General features: G+C 41.8%; 1 protein-coding gene across 5 annotated transcripts in view; it reads left to right on the top strand.

The window, feature by feature from the left end:
- The window catches only part of LOC6507735 (Down syndrome cell adhesion molecule-like protein Dscam2), a 50,125-nt gene extending 27,156 nt beyond the window's left edge, over positions 1–22,969 (top strand). For 2 of the 5 annotated variants that reach the window (XM_014909948.3, XM_032453647.2), the window contains exons 9-32: positions 578–668; positions 839–926; positions 1,058–1,206; positions 1,542–1,665; positions 3,487–3,614; positions 4,265–4,401; positions 10,623–10,765; positions 11,542–11,703; positions 12,699–12,843; positions 12,906–13,342; positions 13,500–13,653; positions 14,813–14,930; positions 15,575–15,737; positions 15,972–16,469; positions 16,818–16,964; positions 17,407–17,559; positions 17,860–17,954; positions 18,156–19,206; positions 19,366–19,512; positions 19,574–19,908; positions 19,965–20,037; positions 20,299–20,448; positions 20,919–21,087; positions 21,160–22,969. In XM_014909948.3, coding sequence (XP_014765434.1) covers positions 578–668; positions 839–926; positions 1,058–1,206; positions 1,542–1,665; positions 3,487–3,614; positions 4,265–4,401; positions 10,623–10,765; positions 11,542–11,703; positions 12,699–12,843; positions 12,906–13,342; positions 13,500–13,653; positions 14,813–14,930; positions 15,575–15,737; positions 15,972–16,469; positions 16,818–16,964; positions 17,407–17,559; positions 17,860–17,954; positions 18,156–19,206; positions 19,366–19,512; positions 19,574–19,908; positions 19,965–20,037; positions 20,299–20,448; positions 20,919–21,087; positions 21,160–21,307 — 5,005 coding nt within the window. In that variant the 3' untranslated portion in view covers positions 21,308–22,969. Of the gene's footprint in view, positions 1–577; positions 669–838; positions 927–1,057; positions 1,207–1,541; positions 1,666–3,486; positions 3,615–4,264; positions 4,402–10,392; positions 10,476–10,622; positions 10,766–11,541; positions 11,704–12,698; positions 12,844–12,905; positions 13,343–13,499; positions 13,654–14,812; positions 14,931–15,574; positions 15,738–15,971; positions 16,470–16,817; positions 16,965–17,406; positions 17,560–17,859; positions 17,955–18,155; positions 19,207–19,365; positions 19,513–19,573; positions 19,909–19,964; positions 20,038–20,298; positions 20,449–20,918; positions 21,088–21,143 lie in introns of those variants that run through there. The other 3 variants (XM_014909947.3, XM_014909950.3, XM_044714956.1) reach the window with 3 other exon arrangements.
- Position 22,970: the final 1 nt, after the last annotated feature.

Genomic DNA, 22,970 nt, shown 5'->3' with positions numbered 1-22,970 from the left:
AGAGCTCATGTGTAAGTTATATATATATGTGAGAAATTTAATCACCCATCGAATAGACTTTTGAATCTGGAATTCCAACATAAATACCCTTTAAATAAGGCAATGAATATGCAGATATGAATAAATACCAGGCCACCAACCCACTCTGCCCACTCAAACCAATTCCCATCGTTATGCCCACTTAAGTGCAATCATTTTTACGAACTATTGAAATATATTTCATTGGGCATATGGACCTCGACCTGCACAACCGGCCAATAATCAAAGGCTACGTGCAACGTGCAACAAGGGGAAAAAAGGCGAATAAACAAAATATGCGAGCATAAAAAGAAAACGAGCTTGGGGGAAATTATTGATAATTCAATCGTCATTTCATTTTGTTTAAAGCCCCTTCGCGTTGGACTTCGCCTTTCGCATTCAGCTGTCAAAATCCTGGACAAATAAAACGGAAATGAATTTCCCGATTCGCAATTTTCCCGATTTTACCCGTTCGCCCTGTTTGTCTTTGCCTTTGTCCTTTGGTTGAACAACCATTTCATCTTCCTGTCATCATTTTTGTTCCTTTTTTGTCTTCCAGTTGGTTTAAGGAGGAGAACGAGCAGCTCCTGCCACTGCAGCTCAGTGAACGCATAACCATTGTATCCGCTGGGCTTCTCAAAATCACCAAGGTGCGTACAGAATACACCGAAAAAAATCGTATTGAATTCATTTTCATTGATTTCAATGATTTTACTATATGTAATATTTATCGTTGAAAAATACATATTTTTCTGTGTACTGTCGAGCCAGAAAAAAAGAGGATGCAGTGCTGATTGCCAATTGATTTCGTCCATTTCAGGCACGTCTCGAGGATAGTGGAAAATATTTGTGCTGGGTGAACAATACGGCGGGCGAGGAGACCATCCAAGTGTCGCTAACGGTGACAGGTGAGTGTGACTGTGTGTCTACCATATTCTGCCTATCCTGCCTGTTTGGTAGCATCCCAAAAAAAATAAAAATAGAGGATACTCAAAGCGATGACGTCCACTTTACTCCGCTATCTCTTTCACAAACACAGCTCCTTTGACGGCACACCTGCAGCCACAGGTGCAGACGGTCGACGTCGATAAGGATGCCCAATTTCAATGCATTGTCTCGGGCCATCCGGTCCACGATGTCAACTGGCTGCACGACGGCAAGCCCATACTCAGGGATAACAGGGTGGAGGTTGGTATTATCCTTAAATCAAATTGAATTACTTGGTTAGAAAGCACTTTATTTAAGCACTTTTATTTATAAATACAAAAATTTAAATTAATAATTGTCCGGATTAAATATTATTAATTTGATTATTTATCTTATTTGGTTGCAAGTCAATCCGAGTAATAGCTCTGTTGTAACTTTACTGTACTGTGCCTAATTTGATATTTTTGTAATGCAGACAGTGAGAATCAATTCTTTGATTTTATACATAGCTAAATACAAATTTTTAGAAAGGTATTATCTGACATTTTTTAAGAAAAATATACAAACTTTTTATATTTCGTTTATATTCTTAATAGATCCTCACCGACCCACCACGACTAATCATTAAAAAAGTGCAAAAAGAGGACCCCGGAATGTACCAGTGCTTCGTTTCGAATGAATGGGAGCAGATTGAATCGACTGCCGAACTGCAATTGGGTGGTAAGTAATCATATCGACCACCCACCCCTGTTGGGCTAATAAATTGGCCATCCATCGTATTGGCTATTAATAACCACTTATGACCACACGCACACACACAATACACAGAACAGCTCAATCAAAAAGCGTAATTTCCTCCTCGAAGCCGGCGAACGACGACCGCAGACCGCACAAATAAATGTTTGTCATAATTGCATTTCATTATTTTCTAATTTAGCAAATTGCTAACATTTTTCAACAACAATAACCAAACGAAACAACGCAACGACAACAAATCACAGCGGAGTAGCAAAAACAATGAGAAGCTGGCCATAAAACGCAGCGACGACGACTTAATTTTATTACCAGCACTAAAAATCTAGCCGCAGACACTAAACAGTGGGGCGGAATGTGAACGGTTGGCCCAACAGAGGCAGGAGGGATTATAGATGGGGGAGCACAGTGTATCGCTTAGATGCCTTGGAGCTACTTCTCACACACCCACATAAGCGTACTTTGCGGAAGCGGATATATCAGACAACGTTCTGGGGTTTACACGTGCCCTCAATATCTCTATTATCTCTAATCGGGGATCATCAGTATAAGTGTAGGGGAAATATATAAGCTTGCCATTGGATTACGCCACAAGCAATATTTTGAAAGGGCTTTAAAGTAAATTTCAGGGATCAAAGGGCTTTAAATATTCAAAATCAACTCAATTGCATCTTTTGTTGAGATTTCTTTAAAAAATTTTAGAGGAAATCTAAACAATTTGACAAAAATACAAAGTACAATACCTATTGGTTATTTCCTATTAGAATTTCAATCGTCCTTATTGGCCTTTGATCCGTGTTATCGCGATATCCCATCCGCATGAACATCACAGCAGACACATTCGCGCATTGCCGCTTTGACAACATTTTGTGATTTGCTTTTAGGCGCAAGCGGAAATTGATTTCGATATATTATTGGCATGCTTGGCACAATCGGTGGGAGAAGAGGGTACCGGAAGAAGGATTCCCTCGCCTCCTTCTTTGTGGTATTCGGTGTTAAAAGCTCACAGCCCCTGTAACCCGCCCTGGTATCCACCAGCCTCTCCTCCCCTTAGGGCAAGCCAAGCGCCATTAAGCGGCCGGATATGGCAGCAATTGTGTCAACGCTGCAATTGTATGTGTGCGGAACACACACACATGAAGTGTGTGTGCGAGCGAAAATAAATATGGCAGCTTATAACTGGAAATGTCAGGCGGGTATCGTTGCAGACAGCCGAAAAATCCAGCCATTGCGCCAGGACCCAGAATCCGAAGGAAATTGATACGATTTCCATCGGCAGGATAACATTTGCTGGCTTGTCAAATGCATTTTCCGTTTGCCTTGGCAAAACATAAGAAATATCATTGGGAACGAGCTGAGAAAATGGCAAGGAAAAGTGCAAATCCGATTGCGGATTAAATTTAACAAAAATGTGGCATGAACTGTGCAACTTGGCAACTCTTTCATAAAAATTACTCATACGACACGTAGGCCAACTGTAAATCAAAAATATTAATAGCCAAACCATTTCGGTACTTTCATTTCGATGCCACAGCATTCATGTTCATAGTTAAGGAACTCAGAAGCAATCTTCGTTTGGCAGTCAGAAAACTGAAATTAAAGGAGATATTTCACTCACAAGCCCAAGGACTAAAACACACACATCCTGGCGAACCCTTTTAGTTGCCATTAATGAAAGCCCTTCGTCGCCAAACACATGAAAACCCAAGCCCCCACCCCAAGGCCTACTCATTTGAGCAAAGTTTCGAAATGTTACCCCAACTCTCTTGAATTTAATGCTCATTCTAGATGCTTCGCCGGAACTGCTTTATTGGTTTTCGGAGCAGACGCTGCAGCCGGGTCCGACGGTGTCATTGAAGTGCGTCGCCACCGGAAATCCACTGCCTCAATTTACATGGTCCCTGGACGGATTTCCGGTAAGTTAAGCCACCAAACTCCGGCCGAGCCAAAGACGGAAATGCAGGCAACGTTTCCGTTTCCGTCAAGCAGCTGCTGATAGAGCCCATTACGAGCTCAGATATATCGGGCAGATATTTGTCGCAGTTATCTCGGTGCTATCATCCCGGAGCTGCCCCAGAGCATGCATGAATATTTTAGGAACCGACTTTTCTTTTTGCACAAGGAGTAGCAAAGAAAAAACAAAACTGCCCAACCCCCATGCCCGCCCCCTTTCTAACCCCAAACCGAATCCCAAAAAACCCAAACCCCTAGCCTTGTGAGCCGACTCTAGAGCATACTTTGGATTCCCAGCTTTTGCTTTGCTTTGCATTGCTCTGCTCGGCTCCACTCGAATTTTTTCGTTTCAAGAATTTCTGTTGCCTTTTTTTTCGTATTTTTCCTTGGCTATATTATCAAGGATTTGTTTCGTTTATTTGCATAAATTTTCAGTTTCTTTCACTTTTGGGCAGGCCAGTGCAAATTTTATGCAATTTCAATCAATTCAATTTACGTGAATTTTTCATTTAACCCCGACTCTATCCGTTGAGAGTGTCTGGCTAATTGGCCCACTCCGATAACTCCAAGGATACACACATCCGTAACTCTTACCTTTGCTTGCCCCTTTCAGATACCAGACAGCTCGCGCTTTTTAGTGGGTCAATATGTTACCATCCACGACGATGTCATCAGCCACGTGAATATATCAAACGTCAAGGAGGAGGACGGCGGGGAGTACACCTGCACGGCCCAGAATGCAATTGGCAAGTGAGTAGCCCGCGTTCCATAAATAAACCGCACTCGTGTGGGAGTACTCGCTCCCGTTGGGGAGGGGTTCGCTTTGGATATGGATATGGGCGGAATAGGTTGGATAGGCTGTACTGCTCGGATAAGGGCTCGCAGCGTTTCCTCGCAAAATCATAAATTTAGTTGTGGCATAGGCAGCAAAAAAAAAAGAAGGCAGGCCCCCTCAAACATAAAAAAAGGGCATTGTTTGCAGGCAGAAGTGCGGTATAAAATCCAAACAATTTGCTGAGGCAGCCAAGGCAACCAGTTTAGAGATGGAAATATGCTGCAAAAATCACTCACGAAAATATGCGGAAATGTTGAGCAGAAAATGTAGTATTCTTATATTTAATTCTTCCGTAAGAGCATATGAAAGAATAAATTTAAATGTGGGGATTAGAAAATAATATGGAATATCTATTCTTGCCTATTATATCACTGATAATAATAATATTGTGGATTTGCATAGTTACGGAAGTAACAATTTTTCAACGAAAATACAAATATTTTTTTTATTGGGATGTATGAAAGACATAGGGTTTCATTCTGTAAACATGAATTATATTTAAGCATTGACATTGAAGTAGCCTGTAATATTATTATGAGAATATTTTTTTATTTTTGTAAGAAAAGGGAAGAATATCCAGTAGTAGATTTATATTTTTGTTTATAAAAAATATATACATAAGTTAAAACAATGAAAAAACCTTGTTTATGGTTATTTGTGTCGATTTTATGAGTATTTAACTTATGTCAAAAAAATGTGTATCGGATATTTAAAAAATTTTCTACGAAGAAAAATGTATTTGTCGGCGCATTGAGACTGCGTGGCTGCGGATATATGTGTGTGTGTGTGTGTGTGCGAATACACATTTCGGGTATTTCACCAGAGTGATAGTATTGCATCAGCCTCTTGCGCTGTGAGTGTGTGGTTGCCAGGCAACCGTTGCTGGGATTTTGTCGCTTTACAAAGTACCGTTGTAGCGAGGCGACAGCGTTGTGTCGCTGTCGCCGATCGAGGTTTGGTAGTATGCACAGTTGGTAGACAGTTGGACGCCGGCAGTTGCGTACCAGAACTGGAACAGTGTGCAGGGCTGAAACTCGATGCGCCACAATGGAGAACAGCAACAACAATAACAACAACAACGGTCAGGACTTGACATCAGAAGTGGGATCTGGCCACCAGCCTTCAGCACTAGATGGACCATGGCGTGCCCTGATGGAGCTACAAAATAAAAATTTAATTGAACTAGTGAAAGCCATAAAAACAACTGTACCTGATGCAGGGCAGAACAAAACTGTGCAACTACCCAAATTCAACCCAGACAAATCAGGCGCCAACGCATCATCGTGGTGCACAACGGTGGAAGTGATTTTACAAGAAAACACGTTGAGAAGCAGTGCATTGGTTATGGCCTTGAGTTCGGCTTTAGAAGGAAGTGCTTCGCAATGGCTTTCGCAAGTGTGCTATGCTGAAATTACTTGGCCTGAGTTTAAAGAATTGTTTATACAACGCTTCGATACTATAGAAACACCAGCCGCTATGTTTCTTAATATGCTATCAAATCGACCGACTGATGGCGAGAGTCTGGCTGTTCATGCAAGTCGCATGGTTACCGAACTTACAACAAAATGGCGTCAAATGGATAACGAAGAGATTGCTGTGTCTGTGACCCTTGCGCTGCTGGCAAGCTTCGATCACCGATTGCAGCGTTTAAGTTTCACATCAAATGTTCGAACCAGAGTCGATCTACAGTCCGAATTAAAAGCATTCACTTTTATTAAAAGGAAAAGCGGCGCTATGGAGCATCAGGCTGAAACTTATTCTAAACGGCAAAAACAATCACCGATGGAGTGCCATTTCTGCGGAAAAGTGGGCCATAAAATGGCTGAATGCAGATTCAGGAAACAACAGAATCAATTCGCGACTGATAAAATCCAACATGGCAGGCATGATGTTCATCACCGTGGAAAATCAAATTTAACTTGCTACAAGTGCGGAGAATTGGGTCACATATCCACCCAATGTACAAAGAAGGAAGTCGATAGGAACAAGGCATTCAATCGGGAGAAGCGAGTGGAACAGTGCAGTATTGCAGTACCAAAGGGATGTCTGAACCATAGAGGCCAAATTTTCGAAATCACCTTCGATTCGGGATCGGAATGCTCGTTGATAAAAGAAAAGCTAAGTACCAAATTTTCTGGTAAAAGATTCAATAATATTGTTATGTTAAAAGGTATCGGCAGCAATGGAATATGTAGTACTGTACAAATATTAAGCAATGTAAAAATTGACGATTACTGTATTGAAATTTTGTTTCACGTTATAGGCGATGATGATATGCAGAACGACATTGTAATTGGCCGTGAGATATTAAATCAGGGTCTTGATATTGTCATTTCATCAAACCAATTTAGGATCTCAAAGACCAAAGTAGTTAATTTGTGTACCGGCAATGAGCCAGCCGATATTGATACTGAGCTTGAGGGACAAGATAAAATAAAACTACATTCACTGTTGGCAAAGTACTCAAATTCATTTATAACTGGGATCCCAAGTACTAAAGTCAGAATTGGCGAAATGAAAATTAGGTTGATTGATCCAACAAAAACCGTACAGAGAAGGCCATATCGTTTAAGTCCATGCGAGCGAGATTTGGTTAGGGACAAAATTAATGAACTGCTAAAATGCAATATAATTAGGCCAAGCTGCTCACCTTATGCAAGCCCTATATTGTTAGTGAAAAAAAAAATGGTACGGACAGACTTTGTGTTGACTTTAGAGAGCTGAATTCAAATACGGTCGCTGATAAATACCCTTTACCACTTATACAAGATCAAATCAATAGGCTTGGGGGAGTTAATTACTTTACATGTCTAGACATGGCCAGCGGATATTACCAAATTCCTTTACATTCAGATTCTATCGAGTACACGGCGTTTGTGACTCCGGATGGTCAATACGAGTTCCTGTCCATGCCATTTGGACTCAAAAACGCACCTTCTGTTTTTCAACGATTAGTAATACAGGCGCTAGGGGATCTAGCAAATTCCTTTGTCATCGTCTATATGGATGATATCATGATAGCCGCCTCAACAAAATGCGAGGCCCTAGAAAGATTACAGATCGTTCTAGATGTTTTGACAAAGGCTGGATTTTCATTCAATCTTACAAAGTGCTCATTCTTGAAAACATCGGTTCAATATTTGGGTTACAATATAAGTGCGGGTGAGATTCGTCCAAACCCACAGAAAGTTGTAGCGTTGACTGCTCTTCCGCCTCCACAGTCAGTCACTTCACTTAGACAATTCATTGGGCTAGCATCCTATTTCCGACAGTTTATTAAGGGATTTTCACAATTAATGAAACCGTTATATTTCTTAACTGCAGATAAAAACAAATTTATTTGGAAAACAGAGCATGAACAGATACGGAAAAAGGTTATTGCCACTCTTACCGACAAACCAGTCCTTGTTATTTTTGACCCTTCTTATCCAATCGAATTGCACACAGACGCCAGTTGCAGTGGGTACGGTGCAATTTTATTACACAAAATTAATAACAAACCCCAGGTAATAGAATACTATAGCAAAACTACTTCACCGGCAGAATCAAGATATCACTCGTACGAGTTGGAAACCTTAGCTGTCGTGAACGCCATTAAGCATTTTCGACATTATTTGCTGGGCAGGAACTTTTTAGTTTATACTGACTGCAACTCGCTTAAGGCGGCGAGAAATAAACGAGATTTAACCCCCAGAGCACAGCGTTGGTGGGGTTATTTGCAGCAATTCACATTCGATATTCAGTATAGAGAAGGGAAAAGGATGGCACACGTTGACTTTTTATCGAGAAATCCCCTTTCAAAAAAGTCTACTACAACCGCAAAAATAGTCGAAGAGAAAAGAGTAAATTTAGCTGAAATTTCAAGCAACTGGCTTATTGCTGAACAACGTAGAGATGTGGACATAGTCGAAATTGTTAAACATTTTAAAAACTCTTCTCTTCCTGAAGATATTGCGAAAACCTATGAATTAAGGGCAGAAGTTCTTCATCGAAAGATACAAAGAAATGGGAGAACACGTTGCTTACCAGTGGTGCCACGAGCTTTCAGATGGTCTGTCATAAATCAAGTGCATGAGTCCATAATGCATCTAGGTTTCGAAAAGACATTAGATAAAACTTACGATTTCTACTGGTTTGACAATATGTCAAAATACGTAAAAAAATTTGTCGACAACTGCATCACTTGCAAAATGTCAAAATCCACTTCAGGAAAAATACAGGCGGAATTACATCCAATACCAAAAGTCACTATTCCTTGGCACACTATCCACATCGATATCACAGGAAAATTAAGTGGCAAGAGTGATCAGAAGGAGTACGTTATTGTTCAGATAGACGCGTTTACCAAATATGTCTATCTTAGTCATAGTCTTAAATTAGACAGTGAGAGTTGTATAAGGGCCGTTCAATCTGCCGTTTCATTGTTTGGAGTACCAAACCGAATAATAGCTGACCAGGGAAGGTGTTTTACAGGCGCAAAGTTCAGTCAATTTTGTTCAGATCAAAAAATAAAATTGCATTTGATAGCCACTGGTGCAAGTCGAGCTAATGGCCAAGTGGAGCGAACTATGAGCACGTTGAAGAATATGTTAACGGCGGTTGAAACGGGAACACAATCTTGGCAGGATGCGTTGGGAGAGGTACAGTTGGCAATTAATTGTACAACCAATCGCACTACGAAAGCAAGTCCTTTAGAAATGTTATTGGGAAAGGTAGCACGCCCATTGGGATTACTTCCACCTAGTGATGTAGAAAATGTTATTGACTTGCCAAACGTAAGAGCGCAAGCTGCAAAGAATGTATTAGCCAGTGCAGCTTATGATAAAGAACGATTTGATAGAAATAAGGCAAAAATAAAAAGGCACAAAATTGGAGATTTCGTATTACTTAAGAGCGAAGAAAGACACCAGACCAAGCTAAGTCCAAAATTTAGGGGACCTTTTGAAATAGTAAAAGTTCTAGAAGGTGACAGGTACATTTTAAAGTCTTTAACTAGTAAAAGAAATTATAAATATGCACATGAGGATTTAAGAAAATTACCAGAGGGGCAAGTTCCCGAAGAGCTAAATGTGTACGATGATTATAATAATTTAGATGAAAGAAACGTAACCGCTACAGAAGAGAGTGAAAATGAAAATATTGAGAGTATTGAAGAAAAGAGTGAAAATGAAAATATTGAGAGTATTGAAGAAAAGAGTGAAGATGAAAATACTGAGAGTATTGAAGAAGAAAATGAAGTACACCAATAAGGGTGAAAAAGTTGTACTGCTGGCCAATGAAAATGGCAGAGTACTGAGTCCATAAAATATAATGCAAGCACAAGTGCAAAACATATTGTTTGTTTTGATCATGGCGTGTGGGGTATTTGATTATGCGACTATAGGAGTGAATAATGAAGAAGAATGGATTATATAAAAGAAGAAGTAAAACAAAGAAATGAAAAGAAAGAAAGAAAAAGTTGAATTGAATTGATAAAAAAAATTATAGTTATGGAACTGAATACTGTTTTGTGAAACAGTCAATACGATAATTTGTTTAAGTTAAGATAAGAAAATTGGATGAAACTATTTAATGTTCAGTCTAATAAAGTAAGGAAATTCGAATGCTGCTATTTTCTACACGAGGTCGTGTTAGAGTCAGGATGGCCGTGTCGGCGCATTGAGACTGCGTGGCTGCGGATATATGTGTGTGTGTGTGTGTGTGCGAATACACATTTCGGGTATTTCACCAGAGTGATAGTATTGCATCAGCCTCTTGCGCTGTGAGTGTGTGGTTGCCAGGCAACCGTTGCTGGGATTTTGTCGCTTTACAAAGTACCGTTGTAGCGAGGCGACAGCGTTGTGTCGCTGTCGCCGATCGAGGTTTGGTAGTATGCACAGTTGGTAGACAGTTGGACGCCGGCAGTTGCGTACCAGAACTGGAACAGTGTGCAGGGCTGAAACTCGATGCGCCACAATGGAGAACAGCAACAACAATAACAACAACAACGGTCAGGACTTGACATATTTAAATATCCTACTCTACTAACATCCCAAATATCGTTATATTTTTTAACCTCTAACCTATTCCCATTCCCACTGAAAAAAAACATAAAACTAAACGCCTGCCAATATTTTATGTCCTTCTATTTGCTCAGAGTATCGCATAGCGCCAAAGTGAACATCTATGGTCTGCCTTACATTCGCGAAATGCCAAAAATAACCGGAATCTCTGGTTCTGATTTGATTGTTAAATGTCCCGTGGCTGGTTACCCCATCGATAAAATTCACTGGGAGCGAGGTAAACATATATAAACAAATATCCTTATACCCCATATGATGCGGTGCGATATATGAAAAATATTTGATTTTTTGTGCATTTTGGTCATTTTATTTTTCCGCTTTATGCTTATTTGCCTTTTGGCCAGTTGTTTGTTATTAAAAATGGTATGTTTGTTATTGCGCATATCAGTAAAAATTATTAAAACTTCAGAGTGAATGCTATTTTTTGTGCTTTTGTTTCGGTGACTCTGTTTTCCTTTGGATTTTGAGTGAAATAAATTTATTTTTGTGTGCGACGGTTTTTTCTTTGTTAATTATTATCTTTGCTCGTTTGCGTATGAGCGTGTCAACATGAGTTTCCCAGAATATCGCCAAAAAAATAAATTTATAAATATGATAAAAATTTGTTCGTTTAAATGTTATTAAATCAAGGTAAAGGCACCTTTAGATCTGATTTTGCCAGAGTGCTAGAAAATACCTTTTCCCAAAAAATTTCGCATCGAAATATATGTTCCGTGAGATGCGTCTATAAATCCACTTTTATTGAGTTTTTAATTGAGGAGCTTTTAAAAAAGTCTCCCCACTCGCCCCTGATAGTGCTAGTGCATGGATATAAATTAACCTGGCCAAAAAAATAGAGACACCAAATGCTATATGGCCAGTCATAAATCGCATAACTTTGTTTTATGCGAGCCACCAAATTAATTGCCAACGCATCGCCGTTCTGCTTTCCCCTTTTACTTTTCTACTATTTTTACAACAACTTTCCACCGGCATGCACTCTTTGGGTCGAAGATGGCCAAACGTTGCCCATAAATCGCCGGCAGCGTGCCTACAACAATGGCACCTTAATTATCGAGCAACTGCAGCGCCTGGAGGATGCGGGCACGTACACGTGCATGGCCCAGAACAAACAGAAGCAGACCTCGCGGCGAAATGTGGAGATCCAGGTCCTGGGTAAGTTTCCAGCTCGCAGGGAATCATTGTCCGTTTCCAATATTAAAATTTTAAAATCTAGTGGCTAGGCTTTTGTATGCACAGCAAAAAATTAACCAAAAGTGTGGAGTTTTAGATTTTCAATGAGACAGTTTCACATATAATAAATTATATATAATATAAATAAATAAATAAGATATATATAAATAAGATATAAATTAATTCAATCTTTGCTTTGTAAACTAATAAAATTAAAGTTAAACTATCATAAAAGTAAAGTTTAACGGCAACAGTTTTTTAATTAAAACAATTCCTACATTTTTCAAGTTGTTCAAAAAATATTTGTTTATAGTTAGAGTTTAAATCATTTGTTGAATTTAAACTTAAAATGCTTAGCCTGTGATTTGGTTAGAATAAAAATTCAGTTTTCAATCAAATTTTCCAAAATCATAAAAATGTTATAAGATTTTGAAAAAAATCCATTTCAGTCTTGAAAATTATTCTGCTCTGTGCTGAGCTGTTACAATGAAACTATTCCAATTAGAGTGGCGAATGAAACTATGCAGCCGCAACAGAAAAAGCTGCAGCAACTATTTCTCAGTTAATGCACATGCAGGCGGTGGGTGGATGGGCGGTAGAGTGGTTGGGTGGTTATGGGCTTGGCAGACCCACAATGAAGTCATTGACTTTTGTGTTCTGTCTGCGGCAACTCCGCCGCCTCATCATCCTGCCACTCCTCATCCTTCTCGGCCACCACACTCTTTGTAATAATTCACTCGACAGCTGTTGCTAAGCCGCCGCAGCATTGATGCCAGTGCCACGCCCACACTTGCCACTACCAGCCTTGATTATTGGGCTCAGTGGTTTTCGTACCCAAGCCAACCAATCCGCGGCAATTGCAAGTGACTTTTGTGCGACATTTTCACGATTTTCCAACCAAAGTGCTTTCGGCTTTTGGCTTTCATGGTTTACGGCTTGCATTTCATGTTTGATGTTTTATTACTTCCCCCCAACAGTGCCGCCGAAAATAATGCCCATCCAGGCGATGACGAACATGCTGCGGGAGGGTATGCGGGCAGCCATATCCTGCCAGATCCTCGAGGGCGACCTGCCGGTCAGCTTTCGCTGGGAGCGCAATGGCAAGCCCCTCATTGGAACAGGGTTAGTACTCTAATTTAAAAATGTTAAAGAATTTGAATATATGATTTAATCCATGCCCTTAGTAACGAAGTGGTTCGACGCCTGGACGAATACTCGGCCAGCTTGGTGATCGAACACATAGCCTCCGATCATTCCGGGAACTATACTTGCATCGCCTCGAACGTGGCAGGCACTGAAAGATTCACCGTGCCACTCACAGTGAATGTGCCGCCAAAGTGGATCCTAGAGCCAAAGGACTCGAGCGCCCAGGCAGGCACGGATGTCCTGTTGCATTGTCAGTCCTCGGGGTATCCCAAGCCCACAATTACCTGGAAGAAAGCCATTGGACCCACGCCCGGCGAGTACAAAGACTTCCTGTACGAGCCCACGGTTCAGCTATTTCCCAACGGCACCATCTTCTTCAAAAAGATTAGCAAGGAGTCGCAAGGCCACTTTCTGTGCGAGGCCAAAAACAGTATTGGGTCCGGAGTGAGCAAAGTCATCTTCCTGAAAGTTAATGGTAAGATTCTCCAAGCCACTTACAGGAAATTAAACATTTTTCAAAATTTATTTCGAACTGTAAAAATAAACCCCTTCATTGGATAAGACCTCTTAGTGCCGATGTTGCTGTTCAAGTCTTGTAATGCCCTATGCCACGCCTTTTTTCTTCCTTTCAGTTCCCGCCCACTTCCAGACGAAATCAAAGCAAATCTCGGTGGCCAAAGGCAAGCAAGTCCATGTTCAGTGCAACGTTCAGGGCGACAATCCCATCGACTTCAAATGGAAAATCCAGGCAACGCAGCAATATCTCGACGAATCACTGGATTCACGGTAAGAGTGGCTCCTCCATTGGGTGGAGGGGGGTGAATCCCATCTGTTCGTAGCCCAATCCAACAGCCCATCCAACGTCCCCCTGTTGTGTCTGTGAGTCTGGCGAAATCAATTCCAAGTCGATTGCAAACAACAAATTGCTTTTAATTAAAGGAGTTCTGTGCAGGTTGGATTCCGTGTGGGTTATGGCCATGGATGGATACCGTACTTGGCCAAAATGTCTAACTCGATTTGCACCAGGCAATGAGATTTCCCTGGCCTGTCTGCCTCATATTTTTTCAATAGGAATTCTGATATTTTCCAGACCAAATACGATTTTTCCTTGCCAGTTCTGTTTGCGTTTTGTCAAGAAAATATTCATTTTGTTTTTCATTTCTATGGGTTTATCAGTATCTTATTTACATAAAAAATACAATATTTAAAAAGCAAGAAATTAAAATATGAACTTAAAAATATACCCAAATACGGCCAAGGTCGTGAATTCTTGATTTTCAATAAGCACTTTTTGCGATAGTGCCACTTGAAGAGCAAGAAATAAAAAGAAAACTTCGCCTTGCCATATTTCGTTGGCTCTTAGTTGAGCAGCTCCTTGGAAACAGGTCCTTCGGCTGTTCCATTTTAGTGCCCACTTGTGTCCTCCTGCATGTTTGTGTATCGTAAGTGTTTTAATGTATATGTATTTCCGGCTTTCTCTTTTCTTCCGCCCCTCCCCATGCACCTTTCTCCGGGACTGCTCCTGGGCAAACAACTGAATATGCACACGCGTTTTATTTATTTATGCCATTTGCACACGCACACACAAATGCCACGGGTGTGTGTGCATTTTGGCCTCGTATGTCTTCGTCTTTGTCAACAAAACTACAATTGCAACAAAAATAATACCGACACTCGCAACAACTGCTCCTGCTGCTTCTACTGCTGCTCCTGCAACGTGGAAAACATTGTTATAAAATTGCATCGCTCACGTTGCGCAAACACGTATCCCACATTCACGTACTCTGCATTCTGTATCTGCATCTGCATCTGTATCTGTATCTGGATCTGCCTGGGTATCTGGGTATCTGTATGGCTGTACCATCGTATGAATGCGTCGTCGTGTGTCTCTTAAATGCATTTACTTGCATATAAATCACACTGGCTGCACTCCGCCGCCGTACAGCTACACAATAAGAGATCAAGTGCTCGACGACGGCATGGTCTCCGAATTGGGCATTTCGCACACATATCGCCAGGATACGGGCATTTATATCTGTCAGGCGAGCAATGCCTTCGGACAGGTAAGTTGCAAGGCTGACACTTTTGTGTGGCACAAAACATGGTGCAAGGATATTATTATGCATTCGCTTGACTTAAATCAAACTGTCGCAGGACTAATGGAATCGGGCCGAGTGCTAGTTCATTTCGATCAGTAGTCGGTACTTCATAGTCACTCTATCCCAATCATAAATCACTAGGATACACTGACAAAATGGGGCTCGATATGATAAAATAAACTAACCCTGCGGCCATAACATTTTTCCCTTATAAGCCATATAAATTACAATTTTTTTTAGAAATATTAAAAGTGACTATGATTTTGGAGATTATCGTAAATTTTTGTGGCTGCCAAAAAGTTTGAAGCACGCACATCTCACACATCGCCAGAAAACTTTTGCCCCAAAAACCCGTCCGTCCGCCGGTCCTGCCAAAGAAACCCTTCCTTTTCCATGATAATGCTCTTAACCCTAATTTATGGCAATTTGAATGAGATTCTCGAGCAAAGGCATCAGCAACAGCTGCAACTGCCTGCTTGTCAGGGCTTCTACTTGGCGCAAATGAACTCTTAATGCGCCAACTCGGCCCAAGTCCATTTCACCAGCATCAGCCGCATCGGTCCCAAAGGGAGGCGGAAATAACCCAAAACCATTTCGAATTTTGGCAGGACGAGATGTCCATCCAGCTCATCGTGCAGGAGGTGCCAGAGCAGCCCAAGAACCTCCGTATCAACTCGCAGCAGTCTCGCAGCCTGCAGCTCACCTGGAGCCAACCTTTTGCCGGCAACAGTCCCATCGAGGAGTACCACATCTACTACAAGCAGATTTCAGGTGAGAGAACTGGGAAACGATAGTTTGAGGGGCTCATGGGAGGGAAACTTGGACAATTTTTCAGAAGCTGAAGCTCAAAGTATCCTGAGGATTAAGAAGCTAAGATGAACTTAAGGATAAATCAAGAACTAAGTTAATCATTATTTAATTCGGCCTTGAATACCACAACAAAATATAATATATAAAAAACTGAATATTTAATTTTCCTGTTTTGGATTGGTTTTCCGCTTTCAGACATTTGGCAGATTGCTGAGCACTTGACTATAGCCGGAGGCCAGACTGTGGTCAACATTCAGCAGCTGCGTCCGGCCAAAGCCTACCACATCCGCATGTCGGCGGAGAACAAGCTGGGGGCCTCCGAATTCTCGGAAGTGGTGCAAGTGACCACGCTGGAAGAGGTGCCCTCCGGACCGCCATTGACCGTGCGAGCAGAGCCAAAGAGCTCCACAGAAATCTCGGTGACCTGGGATGCACCGGAAAGGGACCACTGGAACGGCATACTATTAGGCTACTATGTGGGCTACCAGATGTCACTGACGCCCGAGGACAAGGAGGTGAATCCCACCCAGGGCTTCAGTTTTAAGACCGTCGAGGTGCGAACCCATTTCGGGGGCGAGACGGTGCTCAGTAACCTCAACAAGTTTACCCAGTACCATGTCATTGTCCAGGCCTACACGAGCCAAGGCAGTGGACCGCCCAGCAAGGAGATTGCCGTGCAAACAATGGAGGACGGTAAGCGGGGATTGGCCAAAGGGATAATGGGATAACGGGCTGAGAGGAGGGCCCTGGTGGCTTCGTGTCAGCTGGCATACATTGATTGGATCTGTTAATTGTCCGTGCACGAAATCTGACCAGGACCACGGCGAATGGCTTTCCTGCAGTCTGAGCAGCACAGAAAAAAAATGTTTAGTCGTTTATTATATTTTTTTTTAGACCTATCTAGTCTAAAAGTTTTATACCAAATTCATGTTTGTTTTAACTAAATATTAAAGATTTAAATGCTTTTTGAAATTATTTTTGACAGTGTAAAAAAAGTATTTAATAAACTGGTTCAACCGTTTTGCTTTTTTTTGATTATAGTGCCCTCGTCGCCACCAGAATCGCCGCAATGCGATGTCCTGGGTTCCACCTCGATTTATATCACCTGGTCTCCCCCGGACATTGACGGCCAAAATGGAAAAATCAAGGGCTACAAAGTGTATTACATATCGGTCGATGAGCTTTACGGTAAGTTCGAAACATTATATCCTTATATCTTTTGAGCAATCTCTGTTTTATAACAAGAGCCAATCAAAATTAAAATAAATACCGTAACAACTTTAAGTTTCAAGAATTGGTTTTATAATTTGTTATTTAACTGCTCATTACTCCGAATCCCAGTCGATTATTTGGCAATTACTTCGGTTTGAGTGTCAGTGGATGTCAGTGCATTTATGTAATTATCCTACAGGATGTGCAGACATGGACAGTAGCCAACAGCGGCCAGAGAAGTCGAACGACCAACCGACCGCTACTTGGCCAACTTATTTTATGAAATTTATGGCACTCGCCAATTAATTAGCCCACTTCATGGTCCTCATATTTCCAATCAGTGCTAATTGTTCTCGTTTCGTCTCCTGCTGCTTTTGCTCCTGTTCCTGCTCCTGCTCCTGCTCCAACACGTGCTCAGAAACCGATCCGGACGTTGTCAAGTCAACAAATCAATACGTCACCATCGAGAATCTGCGCAAATACACGAACTACACGGTCTGGGTTTTGGCTTACACCAAAGTAGGCGATGGCATGAAAACCAAACCGTTTTATTGCCGCACCCACGAGGATGGTAAGTGGCGTTCGGTTCAATGAACGCAAACGAGGTGCAGCACCGTCACTGGCACCCTTTCCCGCCACACCACCATCCCGCCCATTCCCCAGTCCCTAGTCCTCAATCCTCTGTCCCCAGCTCCCAATCCCATCCTGCCACATCCTCATCCCCTTGAATCCTCATCCGAGTCCTTGCCGCGCTGGCAATTTCCATGGAGAGTCGGCACACACACCCATCTGCTGATATATACATTTATTCATATACTATATATGTATATATATATCCATTTATTTGTGCAATCGCAATTGTGGAATGCAGTTCCCTCCGCCCCGCAGGCCATCAAGGCGATACCCGCGTCAAGCACGAAAATCATAATATCCTGGCTGCCGCCTGACCTGCCCAACGGTGACATCGTAAGTATCAACCAATACACACCAAGAACATTTTGTAGAATAGACGTGAATATAATATAGAATAGAATAGCAACTATTCTCTCAGTGCACCAAGTTCTCACTCTCCTTGTCTAATTAGGTGATAGTTAAGTGCTCCAAGTGTCCAAGTTACCACTGTTTACTGACTCTAACCTATTGTTTTCCTTTGTCAACCTGTGCCAGACGGGCTACACCTTCTACATGTCCATGCTAGAGGGCGGACGGGAGGAGGGCACCCACAAGCGGCTCCTGGGACCCTACGTAGAGATGCACGAGACGGTCCGCACCCAAGAATCGGCTACCTACCAGTTCTGGCTAACTGCCTCCACGAAAATGGGCGAGGGCGAGAAGACCCAGGTGGTCACCGTGCCTCCCAACAACAAGGTGCCCGCCAGGATAGTGTCCTTTAGTCAGCGCATAGTCACGCCCTGGAAGGAGAACCTGGAGCTGCCCTGCCGGAAGGTGGGCGCCCCAGCTCCAGTTACTATTTGGCGTCAGGACGGACACAACATGGAGACAAGTGCCCGGAAGACGATAGCTAAGAACGGCACTCTCTATATGAGGGAGTGCCAGGCCAGCGATGCTGGAAACTACACATGCAGCGTGGAGAATACCTGGGGCAAGGACGAGATCGTGTACAACATCGTGGTGAAGGTGCCGCCGGAGGCTCCCAACTTGACGGTGATCAATGCCTACACGGATAGCCTTCTTCTCGAGTGGATGGACAATAGTCACGGTGGCAGTCCGATTCTCGGCTACGTCATCAACTACAAGAGGGATAACGGTGACTGGGAGGAGCTGCAGGTGGACGCCAAGACCACCTCGCACCTGCTGACCAATCTGTGGTGTGGCACTCGCTACCAACTGTACATCACCGCTTACAATAAGATTGGAACCGGACTACCCTGCGACATTGTTAACTCATACACCAAAGGCAATCCCCCAGTGCAGCCGAAACACTCCCAGATGATCACCAACAACTCCACTAGTGTCACTTGCTGGCTGGACTCCTGGGGAGACGGTGGCTGCGGCATCCTCTACTTCATGATAGAGTCTCGCATTTATGGCAGGTCCTCGTGGACCGTGGTCTCCAACCACATTCCACCCACAGAAAGGATCTACACGGTCAGTGACCTGGTCCCGGGCACCAAGTACCAAATCAAGGTGACGGCCCATAATAACGCAGGCTCCACAACGGCCATCTATAACTTTACGACGCTATCTACGGCAGGAGGTGGGTTTTTGATCGTTTTTTAGTGAGCTAATTTAAGCCGACATGCTTACCCATTCTATGATTTGCACAATCTTTATTAATATGATACTAGACATTCATATTAATGGATTGTCCCTAAAACCCATATAATCTATTATCTATAAATGTATTTATTTACAGTGGTTTACAACAATGACCATTCGACACCTGTATCCCACCTGAGCGACTTGCCCTTCTATGCCAACTTCAAGCTACTGCTGCCAATTTGCGTTTCCCTGCTGATGTTGCTGGCCCTAATTGGAGCAGCGCTCTTCCTTAGAAAACGAAGTAAGACTTGAAATAGCCCTATCAAGGATGCAGTTAAAAGATTTATTCAATTTCAATCCAGAGCTGAGCAATCAAGCCCGGTTGGCCAGTACCTCCATGTCGGAGTCGCCATCGCTGGCTAATTTGCAAAATAAACAGAATCGGGATCAACAGTATCTGGCCGTTCGCTGTAATCCTAGCAGCTCGGCTCCCCGGGGATCCAACTCGAACGACTCCGGGAGCTTCGGCAAGGCGGAGGGCAACGAATACATCGAGGACATCTGCCCGTATGCTACGTTCCAGCTGAACAAGCAGACCTACAGTGAAAGCTCCTATAGTGGCAACGTGTATAGTGGTCCCTACCACTCGGTGCGCGGCTCTTTTGTCTACCACGATGTCAAGCCGGAAAGCTATCATGTGACTGGATTTTACATTTTTAATTTTAACAATATAATAATTGAAATTTTTTGCAGTCAAAGGAGCCGGAGTACACCAAGGTGCGGCGAAAAGTCGGCCGTCTCAGGGATCCTCACTCGGAGAGCCAAGGTAGATATGGCATGGAATCACGACCATACCTTCTGTCTCCCCACTTCTATCCCCCATTTCCCAATAATCCCTAACATAGCCCGTAAGCCAAATTAAATCATCTTTTGTCGCAGTCGCATTCCACCCAAAATCCTTGCGCCCATCTTATTTCTCATTACTGCTCTCAACGTTCTTCTCCATTCTCATTTCAACTTCATCTCGATAAAAAACCAAAACCAACAAACAACGTACAAATCCATCGAATCGTACTAAACTTTTTAGAATCGGACAATCCAGGTTCAACAGATTCCGAAGTTAGGAAAATCCTAACGCTTCACATCCCAATTACAGAATATGACACACTCGGCTCCGAGTCCGACAATGATGTGTCTGCACGCGCGCTAAACTCGGCCAAGTATCGCGCCCAACGGGGTAAGTCCTAGCGAGGAAAGGGGGTTCATTATATCGGCATAGGGATCGCAGGGTCATTATAGTCTCTAATCTAGGGAAATATCATAATATACCAAATAAGAGTAAATAAAACTACTCCAAGAATTATTTTATAAAAAATTTTAATCATTTTAGGATTTTTCTTCCTATACTGCCTATATAAGTATAGGCTATAATACTTATAGGAAGAATTAAAAATCCTTTTTTTGTTTTTAAAAGATTCTAAAAAAGGACAGATGTACCCGTATAATATGCCCCATAAAACTAATAGAGGAAACTTAGCCCTGTTACACAAAAATGAATTTTTGTTTAATTCTTGAATTTTTATTAAAAATTAATATTATAAATTGATTTGAAAAGTTGAAATATTGAAAATTTAATTATATTGAAGGGTAGTAGGGTGATATCATGAAACTTTTTTACAATTTCTAAACAATTTATGCCATTTATAGATACCCAGGATGAGACTTCTTCCTCGTCCGAGACAACGCCCACTAGCATGAACCGGAAGTCAAAGCCGCCATTTGCCGCCCGGAAGGCGGGAAAGCCGGGTACCAGCGGCAAGCGGCACGTGCGAAGTTCCAGTGGCTATTCGAGCCACAATGAAGAAACAACTTTTAGGTAAGTGATCCGCAGACGAGAGGCCGAGTACCGATTGCCGCCACTTACGTAATCAGAACCCTGTACGTTTAGCATATCCAACTATCCACCAAACTATCAGGACCACATAAATCCACCAGCTCGTTTTTCGGATGCCAACGACAAGACGAAGACCCAGACGTCGCCACGAATGCGTGCCAATCAGAAACTGCAGCGGGAGGCTTTCCAGATTAATGTCTAGAACCCCTGCCCCCAAGAGGGGAGTTCATTTTAAACGTAATCTTAAATTGAATGTAAAAAAAGAAAAATCTAAAAAAAAAACTGGAATCGAAATTGTAAAATTTGTTGTAAAATCTACTCTCAAAAAAAAAGAAAAGAAAAGGAAAATGAAAATAGGAAAAAACGAAATCGTAACTAATAACGAATTTTCGACAGACTTTACCGAAGGCCCACTTCCAGCTAACTAACTCTAAACAACAATACCTAAAATCAGTAAAGCTACAAAGTATTTCAACTATTTACAATAGAGCAAACAAGAACTGGCAATTAGACAACGGGAATCGAATATTATAAATTTTCGAGGGGATTTTTTAATTTTCAACGAACATCAGTTTTTAGCCGATCGAATGGAAACAGCACGAGAAATAAACAATAAGACTTATTTACACACTGATTATGCTTAGTTGATACTTGAAAATTTGCATAAGTGCAATGAACATAATTAAAAATAAGTTGAGACCGAAGCGGAGAGCGGTGAGCGGAAGGATATATATAAATTAATGTTATAGATCCTAAATTAAGCATTTAATGTATGATAAACCAAACTGCGGCAGGCCGCAGATGACAGTGCTCTGCGGGCCCAGGAAATGGGTCAAGACAAGACCAGAAATCGGGCCAGAGCTAATAAGATATAGTACTCTATACTGCTACATACTATAGGACCGACGGCCTTTGGCGTTGAGCGATAATTGCAGAGAAATTCTTGGCATTTGTAGTGAATTATGAACATTTCGTTGAACTGCATTGTTTGTTTCCATTGATCCATTGAACCATTTTTGCATCAGTTTGTAAGTGTTTGCGGCAAGAGTACTTGGCAACTGTTAGCTAGTTACTTAAATGAATTATATTAATTTACGGGGATACAATAACACGAATGCATTAAAATAGTTTATGAAACTGTTGTACATAGCTAAGCGTCATACAATTACTTCTACAAATCGTAATATATATACACATATATGCATACACCAAAAGATACCGATACAACGTATTAAATGTTTTTAGTGGGAGAAATATATTACCGAAAGCCAAAGTCGTAAACCAGCATGCATTTCCATAAGCCGCCAACTAAGCGACCGCTCATTACAAACACTACGGATCCGGCGACGGAGAAGATACAAATTCAGAGATACATAGCCGAATATTTGCCAAATAGGGTACACAGACCTACACACACACACACCCACACACACAGCTCCTGTACAATATAGAAAAGCTTATATACATAACTCTATTTTCCAATAGCTGCAACGACAAAAAGACAAGCAACCAAACAAAAAAACCAAGCAACCAATTACATGACAATATGACACAAGTACATACATAACTTATAAAACGCATTAACGTGAAAAATCAGTGTAAACGTAATTCAAATCGCGAACGATTAACTTATAAAGTTGAAGTTGAATAAATTAATTAGTATCGAGAGTATTTGGCAAGGCAACTTTTCAGACTGCACAAATTGTAGGCATTTAAAATTCTCCATTTGCAGTACTTGGTTGTAAATTGAAACAAAAAACAAAAAGTGTTTTGACACATTGATATTAAGAGAAAATACATAAACATGTTGTAAAATTACACACAAAAAATTCTTCTAAAACAGCACAGTTTATGTAAATTGAAAA

Source organism: Drosophila ananassae, chromosome 2R, assembly GCF_017639315.1.
Source record: "Drosophila ananassae strain 14024-0371.13 chromosome 2R, ASM1763931v2, whole genome shotgun sequence".
Lineage (NCBI taxonomy): Eukaryota > Metazoa > Arthropoda > Insecta > Diptera > Drosophilidae > Drosophila > Drosophila ananassae.
The sequence above is the reverse complement of the archived record's forward strand: the minus strand, read 5'-3'. Positions and strand labels throughout refer to the sequence as shown.